The sequence below is a fragment of the Scyliorhinus canicula genome, chromosome 9 (genome assembly GCF_902713615.1).
Source record: "Scyliorhinus canicula chromosome 9, sScyCan1.1, whole genome shotgun sequence".
NCBI classification, from domain to species: Eukaryota; Metazoa; Chordata; class Chondrichthyes; order Carcharhiniformes; family Scyliorhinidae; genus Scyliorhinus; species Scyliorhinus canicula.
Genome location: NC_052154.1, coordinates 46,312,574 through 46,337,017, shown reverse-complemented (window position 1 = coordinate 46,337,017; position 24,444 = coordinate 46,312,574). Strand labels below are relative to the sequence as shown.

General features: G+C 45.0%; 1 protein-coding gene across 3 annotated transcripts; it reads right to left on the bottom strand.

Annotated features, from left to right (window-relative positions):
• Positions 1–8,557: 8,557 nt before the first annotated feature.
• Positions 8,558–23,396, bottom strand: LOC119971288 (borealin-2-like). Of its 3 annotated transcripts, none has more exons than XM_038806648.1 (10): positions 23,264–23,396; positions 19,582–19,710; positions 18,110–18,144; positions 16,832–16,889; positions 16,647–16,741; positions 16,395–16,459; positions 16,225–16,299; positions 15,447–15,537; positions 9,397–9,483; positions 8,558–8,708 (listed from the first exon to the last, which is right to left on the bottom strand). In XM_038806648.1, the coding sequence occupies exons 1-10, from the start codon at positions 23,331–23,333 to the stop codon at positions 8,646–8,648; spliced, it is 768 nt and encodes a 255-aa protein (XP_038662576.1). In that variant the 5' UTR covers positions 23,334–23,396; the 3' UTR covers positions 8,558–8,645. The 3 variants fall into 3 exon arrangements, with proteins under 3 accessions (XP_038662576.1, XP_038662577.1, XP_038662575.1); XM_038806649.1 differs by lacking the exon at positions 23,264–23,396 and adding an exon at positions 21,509–21,837; XM_038806647.1 differs by lacking the exon at positions 23,264–23,396 and adding an exon at positions 20,813–21,280.
• Between the last annotated feature and the right edge of the window lie 1,048 nt (positions 23,397–24,444).

Here is a 24,444-nt window from a genome sequence, read left to right as displayed (position 1 = left end):
CCCGGACAGGTGCCGGAATGTGGCGACTAGGGGCTTTTCACAGTAACTTCATTGAAGCCTACTCGTGACAAGCGATTTTCATTTCATTTCAGTGGAATACTGAGGGTGGCACCTTTCAAATGCAACATTGAACAAAGGCTCTAGCTGCTGACTCCACCTGTTTTTCAAGATGGAATCACAGCTCTCTGAGACATCACTAAAACAAATTCTGATGAAAGATCACAGACCTGAAATATTAACTTTCTGTACAGATGTTGTAAGACCTGAGCATTCTGGGTATTTTCTGGTATCATTTCAACCGGCGCTGAGGACCCGGGTTCAAATCCTGGCTCTGGGTCACTGTCCGTGTGGAGTTTGCACATTCTTCCCATGTTTGAGTGGGTTTCACCCCCACAACCCAAAGATGTGCAGGGTAGGTGGATTGGCCACGCTAAATTGCCCCTTAATTGGAAAAAAAAAATTGGGTACTCTAAATTTATTTTTAAAATTCAGATTTTTAGCATTCACAATATTTTGCTTTTTCCTAAAATAGGTCGTTGTGGACTTCCCTGTGTGCAAATTGGCTGGCACATTTCCTGCATTACAACGTGGGACATCTTGAGGTTGTAAGTGTTACTAGATAAATAAATCTGTCTTGAGTCAGATGATTCAAGTCCTATTCCAGAGTCTTAAGCATAAGATTGTCATTTGCGTGACTCCTAAGGACTGATGTCAACTTTTGAGATCAGTTGAATTGAGGCACCATCAAGTAAGCACAAAAAATTCCACAGCAATATTTGAAGGACAGAGTTGTCTGCCCTGGTCAACATTTACTCTTCAAACAACATCACAGACAGATCTTCATTTTTCAATGCTTTTTATAGGACCTTGCTTTGCACAAATTGTCTGTTTTTCTGCATTAAATCAGTGACATTTTACCAAATGATTAATAGGTTATGAAGTGTTCTAAGATATGAAGGAACTATGTCAAAAACAAGTTCTTGTTTTAAATTAAATTCTTTTAATTCCGGCAAAAGCCAAGAGAAGTTTAGATACAGCAAATTGGATTGTGTCTGTAATTGAGTTAAGTGTTATGAATGCTGGACGTAGGCGGCATGTGACGCAGTGATTAGCACTAGGACTGCGGCACTGAGGACCCGGGTTCGAATCCCGGCCCTGGGTCTCTATCCGTGTGGAGTTTGCACATTCTCCCCATGTCTCCGTGGGTTTCACCCCACAATCCAAAGATGTGCTGGTTAGGTGGATTGATCACGCTAAATTGCCCCTCAATTGCAAAAAATAAATTGGGTACTCTAAATTTATTTTTAAAAATGAATGTGGACTTGGTTATGCTTTAATCTGTCTCCTTTAATTCAAAGTAGAATAGAATAGTTGGAGAAGGGATGCAATCTGTGATATCTAACTGGGGACAAACCTATGTGACCTGGTTGCTATAGAGACGCCCCCCCCCCCCCCCCCCCCCCCAAGTCAAAAAACGTGAACTTTACTTTCAATGCGTTAACACTTTGATTCCAAGGAGGATGCAGCTACCCTTGCGGTGTACAGATTCACACCAGACCAAGTCACAGAGTTTGGATTTTAAAAACTGCTGTGCCAAGCAGAAGGACTGTTCTTTGGCTTAATCACCAGAGCACAAGGGAGGATGGTTTGCTGATTTGAAGAAACTGGGCTTGTGAGGCAATAATAATCTTTAGTATTGTCACAAGTAGGCTTACATTAACACTGCAATGCAATTACTGTGAAAATCTCCTAGTCGCCACATTCCAGCGCATGTTCGGGTACACTGAGAATTCATAATGTCCAAATTACCTAACAGCACAGCTTTTGGGACTTGGGAGGAAACCGGAGCACCCAGAGGAAACCCACGCAGACACAGGGAAAACGTGCAGACTCCGCACAGACGGTGACTCAAGCGGGAATTGAATCTTGGACTGTGGTGCTGTGAAGCAACAGTGCTAACCACAGCTACTGTGCCACCCATACCAAGGCATTGCTAAAAAGTGCTTTTGTTTAAAAATTACCATGGTGAGGCAAGGAGCGGAAATCCTGCTAAAGCTGGGGACGTTTGAGACTTTCTTCACTGTAAATTCTATGATTCTATAAACATGATCCTATGTTAATGCAGTTTAACATATAACGGGCTTTGGTTGTGTTGAGAGCTGAATAGGGAATATCTTGTGTAGTTGCCCATTCAGTAATGTTCAATGTTGATTTTAGTTTGTTGCAGTGAAAGAGAAGTTAAATCTTGCTATGCAATTTATTTCCTTCGGGGAAATTCCTATTTCTTTAAAGTTAGTTACTTTATATAAGAATCATAACAAAAATGATTTCTGGAGTTCATAAAAGGTTTATCTTGGGCAATTATTGTCTGTGTGGGTGCTAACATCAGTCCATTCAAAATGGCACTAATGATGCTGAGTAAATTAGGGAAGCTTTTAAACAATGGGGTGAGACTATGGCCCTGTTGTTCAGCTTTTTGGAGCGTCATTAACTTAATTATGCAACGTATTCACTTCACATTTGGGACAAGTTGGCCAAGCTAAGGTGGATTACAATGAACTTGCCTCGACCGTATATTCTTGTGCAATGCTGTATCACATCCGTCGTCAGGACTTCCCTCAATTCAAAGACAAAGCCCTTAGACTTTGACTCATGATCTGGCAGGTAACAGAGGAAAGCTAACAAAAACTTGATTATGCACAAGGAAACACTGAAGGACCTCTATTGTAAGTGCTGGTTCTGACCATGGAAGGTGGAACTAGTTTGTTCATATGAACAAACTACCACTTGCTTTTCACTGTGTACCTGGCTAGTTGATGTGACAAACTGAGTTTAAAAAATATTTTATTAAAAGTCCTGCTTTCCAGCAGTCAACAGAAGAAACATCACTGCAAAAAGCAGACTGTGACATGTGGCCTTTACAGACGCATAAGGCTTGAAACCTATTCCAAATTCACATGGGATAGAAAACAGACCTTCCACAGCTACCAGCATTACCAAAGCTATCTCCACTGCTGTTCTTTTGATCCAAAGGGATTGCACAAATCCTTTTTTTTTTTTTTTGCTGCATTGTGTATGTCTATGTGGTGTGCATGAAATAGCAAGGTGAAGTAGTGATCGGCCTTTACAGTAAAATTGTATGTTCCTGGTTTAAAAATCAATGTTAAGTCTTCAGCTGGTGGGTGACTGGTTTGTGGACAGTCCTCTGAAAATTAAATCAGACAGAAGGGTAAATAAGTTCAGGAGTTCCATTCCCCTTTAACAGTAGGGAAATGTTACAACTGTGAAAGCTATAGCTGCTCACATAATTGTACAAATAATTGTTAGCCTGAAGCTGTGCTTCCTCTCTTGAGTATATGCCTCCAGACCTGTAATATGAAATAAGGCGCAATTGTATGTTACAATTCATGATCATTTTGTTTAACTGGATTTTTGTTAAAGACAATCTGTAGCTTCATTTGGTGACTTCTAGTTATGAGATTGTGAATCCAAGAACATCTCTAGGGCAAAACTCTTATTATGCTCAGCATACGAAGTAGAAGTGTGGAAATGTGTTATCCCGTTCTGTGGATAAGCATTCAAAATAGAATATATAACTCAGTGATTTAATTCTCACCAACTGCCCAATTCTTTCCTTTTAAAATTACTGGCTTATCAATTCCAAACATTCCCATTCTTTTCTTTATTGGATAATTAAAATCTACTTTCTTATTCTCTTTTTTAACTTCATCTCACACCCTTCATTGTTTGCTGTGGGTCCAGGAATTATTCAAGAGGTCAACATGACAGGAAGAGAGTTTTACATTGTGTGTATCTCATACAAAGAAATTTCAAAAATAATGAAGATTAAAATCTAAATATAACTTGCCATTAAAATGTTATGGAGTTTACAGCTTAAAAGTTATCCCTTGCTGTGATGCAGACTTTGCTGGTCTTACAAGGGACTTCTACTGAACCTATTGGAAAAAATCATTTGAAAGAAACCTCTCAGGGAGGTCAGAAAAGCTAAGACTAAACAAACTGCACACAATAAAACTTCAGGCAATTCAGCAACAGTGTAGTAGTGAGTTATTTTATCCTCTATTCATCTATTGCCCGTACTCTAACTTCCTGCACAAGTCCTTTTCACCCATCATTCCTTGTGCTTGGTGACCTAGGCTAAAATTCTTATTTTCAAATTTTTCCATAACCCTTACCCCTCCCCATGTCTAACCTCCAACCCTGCATTTCTCCAATTCTAGCCTTGTGCATCAAAGCTTTGGGAGAAAATCCTGTGCCTTCAACTACCTATGTCATGAGCACTGGAATTCCCTCCCAAACCTCCATCTCATAACAGACTTGTGGGCAAAGTCATAGCTCATGGAATAAAAAGGGAAAGCAACATGGATACAAAATTGACAGTGACAGGAAACAGTGATTAATGGTTAATGGAAGCTTGTAGTGTGGCTGTGTTAGGCCCCTTGCTTTTCCAGAGATGTAATAATTACCTCGACGTTGGGGTACAGGACACAATTTCAAAATTTGCCAAGGATACAAAACTTGGAAGCATTGTTAATTGAGGAGGTTACTGTGGAAAGGACATAGACGTTGATGAAATGGGACGGCAGGTGGCAGATGAAGTTCAATGTGAAGCGATTCATTTGGTATGAAAAACATGGAGGTACAACATGAAATAAAGGATACAACTCAATGGGCGCAGGAGCAGAGGCACCTGGCTGTACATGTGCACTGAAGTCATTGAAGGTGGCAAAACAGGTCAAAAGAGCAGTAAAAGCATACAGAGTCCTTAGCTAATCCTTACTGGACATAAAAACAAAATTATGTTGAACTTGTATAGGGCATTGGTCTTGCATGTAGTTTTGGGTGTCGCACTTTAGGATATGAAGGCATTGAGGGAGTGCAGAACTGATTCACAAGAATGACTCCAGGCAGGAGGAACTTCAGGTATGAAGCAAATGATTTTCATTGAGGAAAAGACGATTTGAGGTATTAAAAATCATGAGGGGTTTGGACAGAGTTGATGGGATAGGATCGAGAGCAAGAGGACACAGGTTTAAAGCGATTTAAGCAACAAAAGCGATGAGAAAATGTTACTTAAATTAGTGAGTGGCTAGGATCTGGAATGCACTGCCTGAGTGGCATGGAGGCAGGTTCGATTGAAGCATTTGAAAGGGAATGTGACTTGTTTGCAGAGGAAGAATATGCAACATTGCAGTGAGGAGAATGGCACGAGGTGAATTGCTCATTTGAACAGCTGATGCAAAAACAATGGATGGCACTGTAATTATTGCGATCTCTCAGAATCATAGGGCAAAATGTTATGACCCCCTGCCAGTGGATTTGAAGGCAGGAGAGATCCTCAACATTCCCAGTATGGCCCTCCTAGCCTCTTCACAATTGTATGTGGTTGGTTGAGGCCCACCTGCTTCTGTGTTAATTGAAGCCCTTTAAGTGCTGTTTCTCACCCTGGCCTCAATTGTCTGATGGGAAGAGGGAAGAGGACGAGGAGAGATTTTACAGATCACCCTGTTCAGGCATGAAGTTTGTTCTTGCAGATCATCATGTTACATCCCCAAGAGCCCCATTTACACATCAGGCCCTCGCCCCCAGAGTGCTCCCTTCCTCTCTGATGTCCCATCAGCACCCCGGATCCTCTCTTCCCACTTTGAAAATCTCTACCCCTGCTAGTACTTCCAGCGACAGCATGTAGGTGGAGGTCAGACGTTAGGTGGCTCCTGCTCGAGGCTCTTGCTTTTGGACTTTAATGCCCAGTTTCAGGGGCAGTTTTTGAGTGAGCTGATGTGGGAAGGTACGAGATGTCAAAGACCCAGAAGTAGGGCACTGGAAAAAAGGGGGCGAGCAAAGGTCTGTCATCGAGTGGGTTGGTGAGTTTGGCGACAGGAAATATAGTGGGGGCTGGTTGAGAGTGACACCCAACTCGAGGGATTGTTTTTAATGAGAAAGTGGAGGTGTTCGTGAAGGCCTAAGGACTGGGACTAAAATGAGAGATGGGACTTGGATTGAGGGGATGGGGACTGTGCTTTGCCTCCACCTCTTTTTTGCTCCTTGATGGGGTGGGCGGGGTTCATAGAATTGACAGTGCAGAAGGAGGCCATTGGCCCATTGAGTCTGGCACCAGCCCTTGGAAAGAGCAACCCATCCCCAGAACTCCCTTGTTTTTTGAACTGGGGAGTGTCGTTTACTTTTGTTTGCAATTGATTACAAGTGTTTTGGGCTTTGGGTTTGTTTTTTTTCTGGGGGTGCGGTTTTGCACTTTTTTTCAGGACTGGGTTATTGAAGTGGGGCACGTGGCAGAGCACCGCCACAGTCTGGGGGGGGGGGGGGGGGGGGGGGGGTTAGGCTTTGGCAGGGATGGTGGTCTGGGGGTGGCAAGCCTGGCCAAAGTGGGGCACACTGGCAGGCCAGGTCCAGGCATAGCCGGTGCCATGTTGCAGAGCACTGCAGGCCGCCGCTGTGCACGGCCACAGACCTGGCAATTCTCCGGCCATATCCGCAGCGAGAGCCAGGGGCTCTGTGCTGTGTGCCTGATAACCCCTCACCAGATGGAGGATCGTGGCTGGTCTGTGTCCTTTATTCGGTTGTAAAATGCCATCATTCCCATGCCATGCACATAGTCTGTGGTGCTGAGGGACTGTGGTGCAAGGTGCTGTGGAGGGTTGACTTGTGAGAGATTGGGGCTGATAGGGCTGACAGTGGTGTACATCTCACACAATTAAGGATGAGCCAGCTATTCGATGGAGGATGTCTGCAAGTGATGTGGGAGGGGCCGTGAAAACCATGTTCACATGTTTTGCGCCTGCCCAAAGCTGGAAAGGTTTTGGAGGACAGTGTTTAGTACAATCACAGAGGTTTTAAATGTAGATGTGGCACCCAGTCCCCTAGAAGGCATATTCTGGGTGTTGGAGCTGCCCAAGCTGCAAGCGGATGCGGGGGCAGATGTCTTAGCCTCCACCTCACTGATCGTTCATAGGTGGGTCTTGTGGTGGAGGTCAGCTTCCCCACCCTGTGCCCCAGTGTGGCAGGGGTCATGCTAGAGTTTCTGATCCTGGAAAAAGTGAAGTTTGAGCTGGGGGTGTGGGATTGGGGGGGGGGGGGGCTGAAGGAAGGGTTCTACAATTGGGGTTTGTTCATCATGCATTTGGGAGTTGGTTGCCGTTGACTGCTGAGGGAGGGGGATGGGTTAGAGTGAAAATGTTTAAAATTTGCTGAATAAATGTTTTTAAAATGAGTATCTCCACACCTCCCTGGTGTGGGACTCCTGCCAGCCACTCTAAGATGGTGTTGTGTTTCCCACCAACACACCTGTGGAAAAATATCTTAACTACTCCCTTTAGAGGGAGCTGACAATTTTGCCTGCCAATCTTGGATTCTAATTCACCTGGATGAACCTGTTCTCAATCTATTAAATTTGCCCTCTTCCAACTCTGGATTGTGTCATGTTCTTTTCCATAGGCAACTGTAACATTTTGGTGATCACCGTTACCCAAAATACTTTCTCATCTCATTCAACAACCTCAATGCAACACCTTGGCCAAGTTTGATCATGTGTCCCAAAATGTTTTGGGTATCAAATTTAGTTTCCCATGAAGATCTTTTTGAACGTGTTGGCATGGTACTATGCTGAGAACCTCATGGAAAATGACAGAATTCTAGAAAGGTTTGATAAGGTAAGCGTGTGGACACATTTGGTCAGGATAAAAAACTGCTCAAAAAAAGGGCTGTGGGGAACAGCTTGGGGAGGTGGATTTGAGACCAGGACGAGATCAGCCATGATATGATTGAATGGCAGAGCAGGCTCGAATGGCTGAATTGCATACTTCTGTTCCAAAGGGTGAAATTCTCTGAACCCCCAGCAGGGTCAGAGAATCGCCCAGGGCCGCCAAAAATCCCACCCCTGCCGTGGCAGAAATTCTCCGCCACCCGGAATTGGCAGGGGTGGGAAACGCGCCGCACCGAGCGGTGAGCCCCCTGCGGCGATTCTCCGGCCCGCAATGGGCCGAAGTCCCACCGCTGGGAGGCCTCTCCCGCCACCGAGGTTTGAACCACCTCTGGTGGTGGCGGGATCGGTGGCGCGAGTGGGCCCCCGGGGGGGGGGGGGGGGGGGGGTGTGGGGCGATTGGACCCCGGGGAGTGCCCCCACGGTGGCCAGGCCCACGATCGGGGCCCACCGATCAGCGGGCGGGCCAGTGCCGTGGGGCACTCTTTCCCTTCCGCCGCAGCCACGGCCTCCATGGCGGACGCGGAAGAGAATCCCTCAGCGTGCATGCACCGGTGGCGACGTCAGCGGCACATGCACGAATGCCTTTCGGCCAGCCCTGGCGCCAGTTTTGGCACGGTGCCAACCACTGCAGCACAGGCCTAGCCCCTCAATGTGAGGGCTTGGCCCCCAAAGGTGCGGAGAATTCGCACCTTTGGGGAGGCCCGACGCCGGAGTGGTTGGCGCCACTTGGCTACGCCAGGACCCCGCGCCCCGCCGGGTAGGGGAGAATCCCGCCCCAGGTTCCTAAACAAACAAAATGCAAATGACAAATGCAAGTTTTTTTGTTAAACGTTTTGAACAGACTTTAATGTAGGTATATTAAAAAAAAACAAGCTACGAAAATCAAAATCTCCACAGGATTTTTTCATAGACTGTTGGCATGTTTTGCACTATTTTTGGCCTTTTCACATAAAGCTGTTAGTTGGGTCTGTTGAGAGAAAAACAGTTCATTAGGAGAAAGTTCAAATACCCCTTCCTGGGTACTGAACGTGGCAGCTGGGGACGAAGCTTACATTGGACATTTATTAATTATGCAAACATAGTACTAGATTAGATGTCAGGCAGCTTCCTGTTCAGGGAGTTATAAACCTTTTTGGAAGAGGTTGGTAATTTTATGAAGTAGGTACACATTTTCTGCAAATTTCTAAGAGCAACTCGATGAGTTCTTGGGTGCAGCCAATATGGTTACAAACAGGCAGGTTGAATGTTGGAAAGCACCTCCAAACCTCTGCTACAACTTACTAAGGGATTCATTTTTGCCTCTTCTGGAAGAGGTTTCTGGCAAAGAGCACAAATATTAGATTCAGCAGGACTGATAGGGACCAGCTGATCCATCAAACCGGACCTCTTCTTGAGAAATAAAAGTCCTTGTTGGATATTTGGCAAGTAGGAAGGGTAATGACTTCCATCCACAAAATTGCTGACGATGTCAGATGGGATGAAGCAGGAATTATTCTGCAGGACTAGTACTGTGCTATTGATTATACCTTGTAACCTCACCAAAGTTCTTAAGAGCAGTCAGCCTGCAGTGAAAGACTTGACTCTTCACTGCATCTTCTAGAGCATTTAGATAGATATTAAACTTCACAAATAACTCTAATGATAAAGAAACTTACCACTAACAACTGAATACCTTGAAGAGCATGTAGATCAAGCAACTGCACATCAATATTGTTTACTTCTTCACCAACTGCACTGATTGCCTAAATAAGACAATCACAATTGAGCGCAAATCCCACTATGAAAAAGCTTAAAGTTAATAGCGACTTTGAAAAGTGAAAGATGAATTTACAGAACAGGTCTTAAGGGTTACAGAACAGATCACTAGCTACGTCTCATTAAAAAAAAAGACTTTGCATTGCTATTAAAAAAAGGAATACAAAATGGTGACTTGGGACTTGTAAATGCATCTACTTGTGGGATGGGAGCATGCAGAACAAAAACACATCATGTAAATAGCTACGCTCCATAAATCAGTGAAATCAGTCACCAAGGGACTGCAGGTACAAATCAGGTTCCCAATTCAAAAAGACCAACGGAGCAACCGAGTGAAAAACAAAAAGGGAAAACAAGTTAAAATTGCTTTGGCAGGAAGAACTTCAAATTAGCTGAAGACTGACAAGAATTTGGCCAATCTTAAGCCAAACTCAAGAAAACACAGCAGCAGTGGTTATCACTGCTGCCTCACAACACCAGGGACCCTGGTTCAATTCCAGCCTTTGCCGACTGTGGAGAGTTTGCCCTTTCTCCCCACGTCTGCGCGAGTTTCCTCGGGTTACCTACCAGTGCACAGATGTGCAGGTTCAGTGGATTGGCCATGATAAATTGCCACTTTTAAGTGCCCAAAGGTGTGCAGTGGGTGGGGTTATGGCAGGGGAGTGGGGTAGCACATTCTTTCAGAGGGTTGGCACAGATGAGCCAAATGGCATACTTTTGCACTGTAGGAACTCAATGGTTCTATGGTACACGAATGGCAGCACAGATAAATTTAGTATTTTGTGGAACTTTGTGAGAATGCTAATGGAAAACTAGGAAGGGTGAGCAGAGATGAAAGTTTGAGGAGCCGCATTTTGTAATTACTGAAGTTGACCAGATGGTGAAGTGGGTTAACACAAATGTGCAGCTTGGAAGACAAGCTATCTTCAGAATTCAGCCACTTGAAAATGCCTGATACTAGAGGGAGCTCATAGTTCAGATTCACTTAAAGCAAAATACTGTGGTAAAGTGGTGAAGAATGGACTTTGTCTATAATTGCAAAGTATATTCAGGAGTGGTCAAGAACAGGCTCCGTTCAATGAGAAATAATCACAAGAATAGAAAAACTACTTCAAGGTAAGAAAATAATTGGTAAAATGGTTTGGGAGCACAATGACCAGTGGCGAGGTGGAAAATTACATTTGTTAGCAATGGAAAATGTGAACATTTGTGGTTAAAAGAATGGGGGTGGGGGGGGGGTCATCTCAACATGACCATTTTTAAAAAATGAATCAAAGTCTTGTACTGGATGCAGTTATCCAGAGAGATTAATCAAGTTTAATGTGGGGTGGGTTAAATCTCACCCACCACCAGGTTGGTAGGTGTGGGCAGTTGTGTCTCAGGTAATCAGCCTGGACTGCTCATTCTCTTATATAGGAAGAGATCGATAAAAGGGATAATTAGGGACTTCCGGTGGCGACATGTAGGAGGAAGTCGCACATCCGCTGTGTGGGGTCATGCCATTCACAGCAGAAAAAGATGAAAATTTGAAAAACAGTTTGCTAAACAAATGGAGGTGATAGTGGTGTCAAAGACATCGACCGAGGTGTGGGAGCAGGGTGAAGCTTAAGGGGGTGGAGCAGCGGGTTGGGCAGGTGCCTCCACACTAGCAAGCTTAAGTTGGCTAGTGAGCAGGAGTGTGGTGGGGATAGGAGCCATGGTCATCGGAGCCTGGGAGGTGTGAAAAGTGGAGAGGTGGGGTTCAATAGCAACAAAGGGCCAGGGTGGGCCAGATCCAGTGGGCAGGGCCCAGTGTTATGATGATTTTGTATAGGAGGGTGGCGAGACCCCCAGTAAGAATAGTAATGTGGAATGAGGGGGGTTTGGGGATCAGTGAAAGAAATCAAGGGTATTTACACATCTAAAAAGCTTAAAGGCCGATGTTACCATGTTACAAGAGAGTCACCTGAAGGTGAAAGACCAGGTGAGGCTCAGGAAGGGCTGGGCGAGCCAAGTATTTCATTCAGGGTTTGACAGTAGGGCTCAGGGGTGTTGGTGGGCAAGGTTCCAGATGGAGAAGGTGATGGCAGACCAGCGGGTGTAGACATGTGATAGTAACAGGTGCAGTGGAGGAGTGGTTGGTGGCATTTGCAAAGTGTGAATGGCTCTATCTGGATGTTGCAGGGTTTGTGAGTTGCTAGGAGCCATCCCGGACTTGGGACTCACAAGCTAATAGTGGGTTGGGATTGGAAAATGGTGCATAAACAGGATGGACAGGTCGCAGCCATGCTTGCTTGCCCAGTCGGGGGAGGGGGGCAAACTGAAGGCACTGGTCATGCTCATGAGGGACATGGGAGGACCAGGCTGTGGAGGTTCTAGTCTCTCTGGTCCACAAAGTAATTTTGAGGATTAGACTTTTTCATCGTTGGGAAGGCGTTGATGGCTGGGATTAGAGTATTTGGCAATAGCAATTTTAGACCATGCATCACACTTGGTGGATGTGGTCCTGGAGAAAGGGAGTAGCTCAGAGGCCTGGGTGGAGAATGGGCATGGAGTTGTTGGGGCCCGAAGCTTCTGAGAAAATCAGGAAAGTGATCGAGGAGTACGTAGGATTAACTGTATAGGAGAAGTATCACAGGTGGTGGGATGGGAGGCCATGAAGGCAGTAGTGAGGGGGGTGGTGATATCATTTAAGGCCAAGATGGATAAAGAGAGAGTTCCTGTACAGTTTGGAGTATCCGAGGCTGGAGGAGGAAGATGGGGCCAGATTGGAGGGATTAGTGGGGGAAACACGAGATAAGGAGGCCGATAGAGGAGATGCTGGAGATAGACAGATGGGGAGGGGGGGGGGGGGGGGGGGGGAGGAAGAATGCAGATCCGTTCCTTTAGGGCAGAAGGAAGGAATACAGGCTAGATTTCACTGGTTGTCTACAGGGAAGGTGGTATACCAACTGAGGCAGACGAGGAGAGTGGTTTATGAATACGAGGAGAAGGCAGGCCAACTTCAGAGGGAGGTGGCAGTGGGAGAAATTGTCCAGCTGCGTGATAGGACAGGGACATTTTGGCTCCGGAGCAGATTAATGAAGGTGTTGAGGAATTCTATGAAAAGTTGTATAGGAATGAGGGATGAGTGTGTTCCTGGACAGCTTGGAGTATCAGAGGTTGCGGGAGGAAGATAAGGCCAGATCGGAGGGGGGGGGGGGGGGGGGGGGACAAGAGGTAAAAGAGGCAATTGGGAAGGTGATGGGGCCAGATGGGTTCCCAGTGGAGTATGACAAGAAGTTCAAAGACAAATTGGTGCTGCTGATGGTGGAGATGTTTGAGGTGGCGATGAGGAAGGGGGTAATACTGCAAACTTTGAGACAAGCTTCAATCTCCCTGTTGTTAAAGAAAGACAAGGACCCGATGGAGTGTGGGTCGTATAGGCCCATATCATTACTGAATGTAGGCACCAAAGATACTGACGGCTTGGTTGCAGGCACTTTCTCTCTTCTCCCCCCCCCCCCCCCCCCCCCGGAAGGTAACAAGTTGGCCTTGTTTATCTGGGGTGGAGGTTTGAGGGTGCTGGTACGGCACCGCTTCTCTTCCAATGGCCCCGGGCAAGTACACAGAGTGTCCAGTGGTGATGGCAACTTTGAAGATTTGGAGGCACTGCTTATTTGGGAGCTGGATCTTTCAGAGCTGGGAGGAGGGGGGAGGAAGAAAAATCAGGTATTAAAAGACCTGTCCTTGCCAAGCGAAAGGGTTTCAGTACCTGCATTTCCAAGATTTTGAAAGGAAGGAGGTCCTGAGCTTCCCGATAACACCGCCCCACCGGTACTGACAGCAGGGGGGGGGGGCACAATTTATGCAAATATTCTGGAGGAGGATAGGGTGTATATGGAAGAGATTAAGAATTGGGGGGGGGGGGGGGGTAATGGAAGAAGGTTTGAGGTGCAAGGTGCTACGAAGCATGGACGCCTCAACCTCGAGGGGTTGTTGGGGATGATACAGCTGAAGGTTGTAGGGCACACCACATGTGGACAAGGATGAGCCGACTGAGGGAGTGGAGGTCGTATATGAGCATTGTGGGAGGGGCTCCGCAAACTGCATACATATGTTTTGGTCCTGTCGAAGCTGGAGAGAGGTCTTTAGTATCATCCCAGGGAAACTACATGTGGACTTGGAACCGAGTACTTTAGAGGCCATTTTCAGGGTGTTGGAACATCCGAAGTTGCAGGCAGGTGTGGGGGCAGATGTCTTAGCCTTCGTCTCACTAATTGCCCGGAGGCGGGTCCTGTTGAGGTAGAGGTCAGCTTCTCCACCCTGTGCTTCGGCTTGGCGAGGGGAACCTACTGGAATTTCTGATCCTTGAAGGCGAAATTTGAGCTGAGGGGGATCCACAATTCATGGGGACTGTTTTTACATACTTTTGGGAACTTGTTGCCATTGAATGCTGAGGGTAGTGTTTACCGTTTCAGTTTAGTCAACTTTTACCTGCACAAATGGATGTATTGGATTGTATATGGAGGGGGCTGGTTATGGTGTTGTTTATTTGATGAAAATGTGGAGAATCTAGAATGCAAAGCAAAAATGGATAATTAAATTAGAGGATGATGGTAATCAAATGAAGAATGTAGGAAGAGGTGGGTTAGCCATGGCATACAGAACAATCACAATCGGCCATAAGACAGCAAGTTGCTTCATAGAGTGTAGCAGCAAAGTCAGTCAAAGAGCTAAGTTTTAAAGAGTGCCTTAAAAAGGAGAGGTGGAGAGATTTAGAGGCGAAAGTCAATTGAAGATGTTACCAGTGGTGGTGCAATTAAAAATGAGGGATGCTCAAGGGAGGTTGGAATTAAGAGTGAAGACTTAAGAGGGTTATGCGGGTGGAGGAGATTAGAGGGACAAGTTACGGAGGACCTGAAAACAAATGTGGAGAACAATCAAGGTTTGATCAAGGGGGAACCAATATAGATCAGAAAGCATTGGGGCAAATAGGTGAACACTGGATTACAGACAGCCATTTTGGCTAACCCAGTTTATTGGGCAGCAGGGGAATGAAATGAGAAAGAACAGCCAGGAGTGCTTGGAAACATCCAGTCTAAAAAGGTACCAAAACACATGGATGAATAATTTGAGCCAGGAATGGAATTGGGTGTTGCTATGGAAATAGGCAGCCTTCATGATGATGGTACAGTAAGAAGTCTTACAATACCAGGTTAAAGTCCAACAGGTTTGTTGGACTTTAACCTGGTGTTGTCAGACTTCTTACTGTGCTCACCCCAGTCCAACGCCGGCATCTCCACTTCATCATCATGAAGGCTGAAATATGAAACCATAGTTTGGTTTAGACAGTTAGTAGCCAGTTTGTTGGAGTAGCAACAAAAAAAAAAACACAAAGGGCTTCAGCCTTCCAGTTGCACATGTCCAGTACTGGAAGTGGGTCAAGCAGTCTGATTATTCTTAGACAGTGCAGGCAAGTTGAAGGAAGGTGGCGCTCAGGTAGAACTGGGTGCCACCAAACATGAGGAAACTGATGGTACAATTTCAAATGTTGCTGCCAAGAGGTAGCAAGTTGTGAAAAGAGCTATAGCCTAAACAACAAGATTTTGCGGAGAATAGGGCACAGATAGATTGGTAAATAATAGGCCAATACACGGGAGCATAGGCAAAATTGAATTTATGAAATAAATTAGTATCATTTGTGGCTCTGGGCACCCCAGGCTGGGCACCCCAGGCTGGACACGATTAGAGCCATTTATAGCAAAAAGTGATAGCAGGAAGTGAAATGCTATTTAAATCAGTCTGCTGAATTGGAATTCAAAAATACAAGTTAAGTGGGATAAAGTACAAGATATTTTAGGAGGTAGAGGGCCATCAATGGAGATTTGGGAAACATGATGCCAAAAGGAAGCTATGAAGGAACAGATAGTCTTCAATTTTAAAAACTTGCACTGCATTTGAATCTTAGCCCTGGAGGTGGTTTACTTACCTGCCCATCAGCCAACGGTATCTTAATGAAAGGCAGCATCTTATCCACAGATGCTGAAGGATATGAACATTTCTGTACTTTTCGTCCAGATCTAAAAACAAGCAGTCAGTTTAGAATCAATGGAGGCAGGCACAGAACTTGGGAATTTGCCCAACCATAGCTTTAGATTTAGCCGTTGCCTTTGATATTCTTAGTATGGACATACATATAGTCTAATAGTTTCCCCAATTGCAAATTAACAGAATGTTAATGTACAGTGGAACCTAAAAAGTGTCCAAAATATAAAAATTAGTGAATGAAGGTGGAAATGAAATGCCCGTCACAACAAAAAGATATAGGGGAGGGAAAGAAAGGAAGGCAGCTCAGGAGCTGGGTCATATAGCCAGGAAAATTCACACTCCATGCCAAGAATCCAAATGAGGGAGTCAATGCTATCTGGGGCAGGGAAAGAAACCAGATTTTATATTCTCTTCACCATTCCCAAACGTTGTACCCAAACGGCATTTTGACTTGATGTCATTTCAGATGATTCATTAGGGACAGCATGTAGAAGAAATAAAGGGTATAAAGGAGGTATACCCTATGGCAGCATTCAGTGGGAAGGAATGCTTAGACTCCTTGAAATAATTAAGGAAGAGAGTGTTAAATGTCAATTTACAAGAGTCAGATGATGTGTCAAACAGAGCATTATTTACAATTCTGGCCAATCAGAGAATATGGCTTGGCAGCACACTTTCATTAAAACAAATATTGTAGTAGCTGGCAAAAAAACATTTACTTTTTGTCACCAACGGATGACTTTGTTGATGCAGCTCCTTGACTTGAAGACTTCATGCTGCGCAATACTGGACCACTGTGTATATTTAAGGGGAAAAAAATACATTGAACAGAAGAAAGCAAAATGCTAACAGTGAACAAATATGCCACTTTCGAGATTAGAAATACTACCTTGTAAAGAGCATTTCTTTGTTGCAGTTGGGGAAAGAACCTGGTTTTGGCTTAGTTTGAGATACCTGAAATAAAGGTTTGATCATGGATAGCACATGTACCAGCAGCAACTCCAGCTGCTGAATGAACAGCATTTTGTCGTGTGCAAACAAATGTATTTTCAAAATGTTCACTTTTAATGTATTGCTGTATAACTCATTTATTTACTAAGCCAATTGGATCCAAAAAAATATTTAGATCTTAAAAACTTACTTTTGGAATGGTGCAATATTTTGCTGTAGTCAACTTCGCTTTGCATTTTGATTCTGCAAGTTCCATTTTAGAATTGGAAGCCAATGGAGCTTTGCCTGAAGTAGAATTATATCATCCACATTTAATCAACTGCACATATTTAACTTGCCTTAAAAAAAAACAACTGCACAAATACATTAGCTTGCCTTTTTTTTTTCTTATCTTAACAAGAGTGGCCATTCCCCTTCCCTCTGTGTAATCAACCTGTGAATGTGAATAAATGGGTTCAGTCAGTTGTACATAATACAACCGGAGTAGTTAGTTGAGGAAAATGTACCAAGATCACTCACCTTTCTCAGTCCACATCTTTCCAATCTTTTGTTCCTGGCCATCACAATATTAGGACCACCTACACCCTGCACAAAAGTCACTGCTTTTCACCCTCTCCACCACTGAGATTATAAACGGATTTTGGATACCACTTCAAAAAGCTATCGGTTCCATTCTTCAGAAAATGTATCCACTTTTTCTTTGTCTTTATCTGCTGTCAAAACACTCATCCTTGCTTTGTTACTCCAATGCATTCAAATTTTACCCTCTACAAACTTGGGTCATCCAAAACTCCACCCCCATGTCTCAACAAGGCCTGTGCCTCTGCCACCCAAGTTTGGTGACCCAAGCCAGCTCCCCCACTATGGACTTCCCCACGCCATCTTGAATCTCCAACCACACAATCATCATATCTACACTGGCCTCTTCTGCATTTCCAGTTACATTTGCTCCATCATTGGTGGCTATGCCTTCGGTTGCTTAGCCCCAAGGTCTGGAATTCCCTCCCCGACAACTCTCCACCTCAACTTCACTGGTTTTAAAAGCATTTTGGTTATGTGGTCCAAAATTACATGTGGCCCAATGTCATACTTTGTAAAATGTGCCTGTGGTGCTTTTGGGATGCTTCATTAAATTTTGCTCACCCAGCCCATAAACATCTGTTCCAGGGTGCTTATTTACCCCAGTTCTTGTCAAAGAGAAAGATTTCCAAACAACTTCCAAAATGTTTCCAGCTACCCAGGGCAAAGTATCCAGAGCTAAACAGTAGTAATTTTATTACATGAATTAAACCATTGCCATTACAAAAAATGTATAACTTGAATTTAAATGAGCACAGTAAGAAGTCTTACAACACCAGGTTCAAGTCCGACAGGTTTGTTTCAAACACGAGCTTTCGGAGCACTGCTCCTTCCTCAAGTGAATCCGGAGGCAAATTCACCTGAGGAAGGAGCAGTGCTCCGAAAGCTCGTGTTTTAAACAAACCTGTTAGGACTTGAACCTGGTGTTGTAAGACTTCTTACTGTGCTCACCCCAGTCCAACAGCAGCATCTCCACATCATGAATTTAAATGAAATGAGAAGAGAATGATGTTCCAGAGAGCTAAAATAACGAGTGCTAACAACCCAGTTCTGCACAGAAAATAAATTCCTCACCTTCACAGCAGCAGTTGTAACTTGATCTGTTCCCCCTGTAATTGCACAAGGTATATAATTGTGATTGAAGTGAAAATGCAGGAGTTGCAAAGCATGATACACAAAGACCTGGAAATGCAATCACTTGGGTCACAATTCACTCTGATGGCACCATGCCAATTTCAGTTACATTATGGGATTAAGGATTTTTTATATTAATATTGAGATTGCACCCCACATCCCCACCCATTTGTAATTAGGTTGAGACTAAATAATTCATAGAGTGGCTAAATAATTTATATTTGTTTTTAATACATCAGAGTTCCTGACATCTTTGCCCATGTGATGGATTATGTTCTGCAATTCCATTCATTTTTCTCAACATTTGCCAATTTTCTCCCCTACTCTCCTCTTAGAGCCACTCCTGCCAGGAATACAGGTCCAAAAGATGCTGATAAATGTTTTTAATGCCCTCTTCCATACCCATGGTCAGCACTTCACCCAAGTAAGCCATTCTTCCTCCGTGGGCAGGTTATTAGGTGGGTGTGGTGAAAAGAAAGGAACATCACTCAAAGATGTGGTTAAATTGCCTCAAAAAGTATTAGATTGGGTGACAGGGATAGTGCGGTAGATTGGGCCTAGTTAGGGTGCTCTTTCAGAGGGTTGGTGCAAACTTAGATGGGCTGAATGGCCTCCTTTCTGCACTGTTATGATTTTAGGGACACAAGAAAAGCAGGTCACCAACAAATTTTAGGAGCGTTTTCTTTTTAAATCCAGAGAATTGCCAGAATGTAGAATGTGAAACCTGTTACTGCAGGCTGTTGAGGGGACCAGCACAGATGCATGAACAAAGTACTAGGACAGTAGTGATAAAGGAATAGAAAGATATGCCAATAGGATTCAATGAGGTGGTGGGAGACACTTGTCAGGAACAGGTTTAGCCAAATTATTTGTTTTAGGTGTAGATTATGTATTAACTTTTCTTTAAAGAAAAGAGAATAAATTGGTGCAATCTCAAGGGTTTGAAGCCAGAATTGAGTGTACAGTTTCGGTCTTCTTACTGATTGAAAGATACTTGCCTTGAAAGAAGTGCAGTGAAGGGTCACTGTGTCAACTACTGGCAAGAGAGATTGCCCATCGACAACGAGTTGAGCAGGCTAGATTAATTTTCCCTAGATTAAAGGGGCAACCTTATTGAAACAAAGTTCTTAAATGGCTTGAGGGAGCACAGGCATTTACCCCAACTATGGAGTCTTAAATCTAAAAAGGTCACAAACATTCCTTCACTTAAAAGGATTATAATTTTTTGAAATTCATAGCCATGCATGCTCATTGGAGTATATTAAAGATAGATTGGTATACTTTTGGATATTGAAGGAGCCACGGGGCAGCAGAGGAAAGTGAGCTGGGGAACAATAGGCCAGTTCTTAATATGCCTCATTTTCTTAACACACCTCATTTTCCTAATGCTAAATACAAAGCAAATAAATTACCATGGAAATCCTTCAGCTTCATTTGTTTGATTGCTGTTGGCATCTTTAACAAGTAAACAGCCATGACACTCCCAACCATATCGATTAGCTTTCCAAAAGAATGTTCCATTTCTCTTATTTTCTCATTTGCTGCAATGGAGGAACAAACATTTAGTCCTGTCCAGAGATTGTTTGTGAATAATTATGAAAGCAAGTGTACTTAAATTGTTCAATTAATAAATAAAAATTCACACTTCGCTCTAATTGTCATCTATTTAGTGGATCAATTAATCTTTATACACTTTAACACAACAGCTACCATATGGGCAAGGGCAGCATGGTAGCAGCATCGATTCCCAGCTTGGGTCACTGTCTGTGCGGAGTCTGCACTTTCTCCATGTCTGCGTGGGTTTCCTCCCTCAAGTCTCAAAAAGAGGTGCTGTTCGGTAATTTGGACATTCTGAATTATTCCTCAGTGTACCCGAACAGGCGCTGAAATGTGGCAACTAGGGGCTTTTCACAGTAACTTCATTGCAATGTTAATGTAAGCCTACTTGTGACAATAAAGATTATTATTATTATTGAATGGTCAATGTGAAAAGTGGGTCAAAGATTGTTCTCCCAACTACCCTAGTGAGCATTGTCCCCTATCCCCTAGGAGGTAGGGGATAGATTCAGTTGTAAATAACACACCTTATGAGAATTACACCCAAGTAAAAACGTTCATGGCTCAACATTGAGGAAAAAAGGGCAGCACGGTAGCATAGTGATTTGCACAATTGCTTCACAATCCAGCGTCCAGGGTTCAATTCACAGCTTTGGTCACTGTCTGTGCAGAGTCTGCACATTCTCCCAGCGTCTGTGTGGGTTCCTCCAGATTCCTCCCACAGTCCAAAGATGTGCAGGTTAGGTGGATTGGCTATGCTAAATTGTCCTTAGTGTCCAAAAAACAGGTTAGATGGGGTAGGGTGGAGGTGTAGGTTTAATTGGGGTGCCCTTGCCAAGGGCCTATGCAGACTGGCCTATGGGCAGAATGGCCTCCTTCAGCGCTGTAAATTCGATTAAAAGGCCCACCCCAAATTGTAGGCGTGCAGCATTAAGGCACAGAAAGAGGAAAGTACCACCCGATAACAAGCGCATTAACCTTTTGAGACACAAAAATGCAATTCTGACCTATTGAATAGCTCCATCCCTTTCCCCCCTGGTATAGAATACACACCAGTTAGTTTGTTCTATTCTGCTGAGAACCTACCTTTCGCATCGAAATAGTTCATGAATAATTGTATTCGCTCATCTCTCATATCCTGCGAGAGGTTCAATTTCACCGATTCCTCGTTGTTCCAGTGAGGAGAATTCCGCTCGCCTCTGCCCCCTGATGTCATCGCCAGCAGCTGCCGAAAGTCACTGAGAGCTTGTTGCTTACCTCGCTAGTTAATGTTCTTCCTATTTGCTATGGCTGGGAGTAATTGTACAAGCGCTTTATTGGTTCGGGCTATACCTGGGTATTCGGCAGCCATCATCTGGAACCTTTAACGATTCATAAATGGACTTTGTTGCGAAACAGAATTGTCCCCTGCCAGTTGATTGGCTGGAGACCCTTTCCCTAATCCCAGGTAATTTCCATATTTGGAGACACCCATAACACGGAAAGTGGTCCAGCCACTAGCCAATGGCAATCCAAATGTGGCGAATTGCATTTCTAATTAGTCAAGATCAGATGAGTAACAGATTCTTATCATTAACCCGGTGATTTCGATACTCCTCTTTGGTATGTGAACTTTAACTTTATTGTGAATTTATTGGTAAAATAGTAAAATGAAAGCATGAAATCTGCATAGTACAAATCCTCCATGTTCCATTGGAAACCAGACATGCACGGTGTTGCCCAGAGAATTCGGGTCACACCCAGACTACCTACGGCCTGGATTACTTTGCGTTTTACCTTTACCTCGATTGTAAGGGGGAACAGCCCCTCTTCTACTTCTCAATCTGTGGCTGCACTTCAGTCCCCTGCTGCTGATCTTTGACCACCTGGTCTGGAGTCCAAGGACTTCCTCCTGTGCCTGGTCTAAGTGGTCATGGTCAGGTGGGAGAGATAATGGTATAGTGCTGGTATTATCAATTCAGAGGCCCAGGGTTCAAATCCCACCACAGCAAATGGTGAAATTTGAATTCAATTTTCTAAAAATCTGGAACAATGAAACCATTGTTATAAAGACCCACCTGGTTCACTAATGTCCTCTTTGGGGAAGGAAACATACCATCTTTACATAAAACATACAGTGCAGAAGGAGGCCATTCGGCCCATCGAGTCTGCACCAACCCACCTAAGCCCTCACTTCCACTCTGTCCCCATAACCCAATAACCCCTCCTAACCTTTTTTTTGGACACTAAGGGCAATTTATCATGGCCAATCCACCGAACCTGCACATCTTTGGACTGTGGGAGGAAACCGGAGCACCCGAAGGAAACCCACGCAGACACGGGGAGAACGTGCAAACTCCACACAGACAGTGACCCAGCAGGGAATCGAACCTGGGACCCTGGCGCTGTGAAGCCACAGTGCAATCCACTTGTGCTACCGTGCTGCCCTAATCTGGCCTTGTCTTTATCTGGCCTCCATGTGACTCTGGATCCACAACTCTTAAATGCACTCAGTTCAAGGGCAAATAAGAATGGGCAATAATGGCCCAGCCAGCAACACCCACATCACATGGCTCTGACTCTCTGGCTCCGTTCTATGGCGATCCCTGTACCCACTGTGGTGCCTACCCATTACTTGGGGTATTTTGCTACCAGTGGGCACCACAGGGAGTATGTGGTTGACAGTGAAAATAAACTATCTTTATTTGGAAAAGTTTCCTTTTGGTATTTATTCTCTGTGAACATTTTTTAAACCAGAGGCACTTTTCTTGATTTGATTTAGATGATATAGTCATCCTAATTGACAACTTTAATAAGGATATTTTGGGGCCTCACGGTAGCATGGTGGTTAGCATCAAGGCTTCACAGCTCCAGGGTCCCAGGTTCGATTCCCGGCTGGGTCACTGTCTGTGTGGAGTCTGCACGTCCTCCCCGTGTGTGCGTGGGTTTCCTCCGGGTGCTCCGGTTTCCTCCCACAGTCCAAAGATGTGCGGGTTAGGTGGATTGGCCATGCTAAATTGCCCGTAGTGTAAGGTTAATGGGGGGGATTGTTGGGTTACGGGTATACGGGTTACGTGGGTTTAAGTAGGGTGATCATTGCTCGGCACAACATCGAGGGCCGAAGGGCCTGTTCTGTGCTGTACTGTTCTATGTTCTATGATACAGGGAGTCCACACGAGTAAAATAAAGAAATGTAGTTTTATTTGCACACAATATTTACACTGCCTGGTAGATCCCTACCGGGTTCCTGTTTTAGTCCATGCCTTACTGGACGGCCTTCCATTCAGAGGTTAATAGAGATCCTCTACCCCAACCAGGGAGCTCGTACTCCGCAAGGACCACAGGGGACATAATCATTCCCACCCTGTAAACCCCGCACAGGGTATTATATTTCTCCTCCCTCCCCCCCCCCCCCCCCCCAACCCCCCAAGTCCAAAGACGTCCTCATGACCGATGAGGCGAAGAAGGAGGAGGAGGCGGAGGACATTGAGGATGTTGGATTATTTTTCGCCCGGCAAATCATCGCGTAGCTGATGCGCCGGATTGGTCGGCGTATACCTTTCTGGTGAACACCGTCTGTGGTAAGAACGCCGTGGCGGATGATCGGCAGGAGATCGCTGATCAGCATCTGAATCCTCAGAGGTCAGCATCTTCATGTCAGAGTCGGAAGATCCACCGCCGGACATGTCGGTGTCGAGAGGGACTGGAGGCGTCACAGCAGGCTGGATCGGCAATGGCGCTGGAGGATCCAGCACAGGTTTCCTTCGAGGAACCTCATGATGGACCAACCTCTGTGAGCGAATGTGATCCAAATGTCGCCGCATCAGTTGTCCTGGACCCGAACTTGGTAAGAGACTGGTCCTGTTTGATGGACGACAATTCCAGAGGGCCAGTGAGCACCGTCATTGAAGTTATGAACGAACATCGCGTTGTCAGGTGTGAAGTGTCGAAAAGGTCAATATCAAACTGGCAATGCCCTTGAAAATCTTGCTTGCGGCGCACCTTCACTCTGATGGCTGGTACAATCAAACTCAGTCATATATGAAGCCCATTATCAACTCAGCGGGGGCCAGCCCAGTCACTGCGTGCATCGTGGTCCGGTATGGGAACAGCAATCTTTCCAGCCTGGTGTCTATCGATCCCAAAGTCTGTTTATTTAGCCCCCGTTTTACCCTTTGCACTGCCCTCTCTGCCAAGCCATTCGATGCCGGATGGCATAGGGCAGTCCGGACATGCCGAATCCCGTTGCTTTTCATAAAAGCGGCGAACTCTTCACTCATGAAAGAAGCCCCATTATCTGTTACAAGCACCTCAGGGATTCGTGAGTGGAAAAGGTAATGCACAATCACTCGATGGTCACCCTAGAGGTGATCAACGCCATCCTGTGAACCTTCAGCCACCTCGAATGGGCATTCACCAGGGCAAGGAACATCAATCCTAGGAATGGACCAGCGAAATCGATGCGCTCAGGGGCGCCCGACCACTTCCAAGGGTGGAGGGGTGCCACCGCAGGGAGCTGCTAGTGCTCTTGACAGATGGAGCACTGTTGAGCCAACTTCTCAATATCCATGTCCAAACGCGGCCACCTGATATAGCTTCTCACCAGAATCTTCATTTTGGACACTCCGAGGTACCTATTGTGAAGGTCCTTCAACACGACTGCTTGGCTCTTCATCGGAACAATAACCCCTCGTGCTCCACAGGAGGATGCCATCTTCCACAGTCAGTTCTGAGAACTT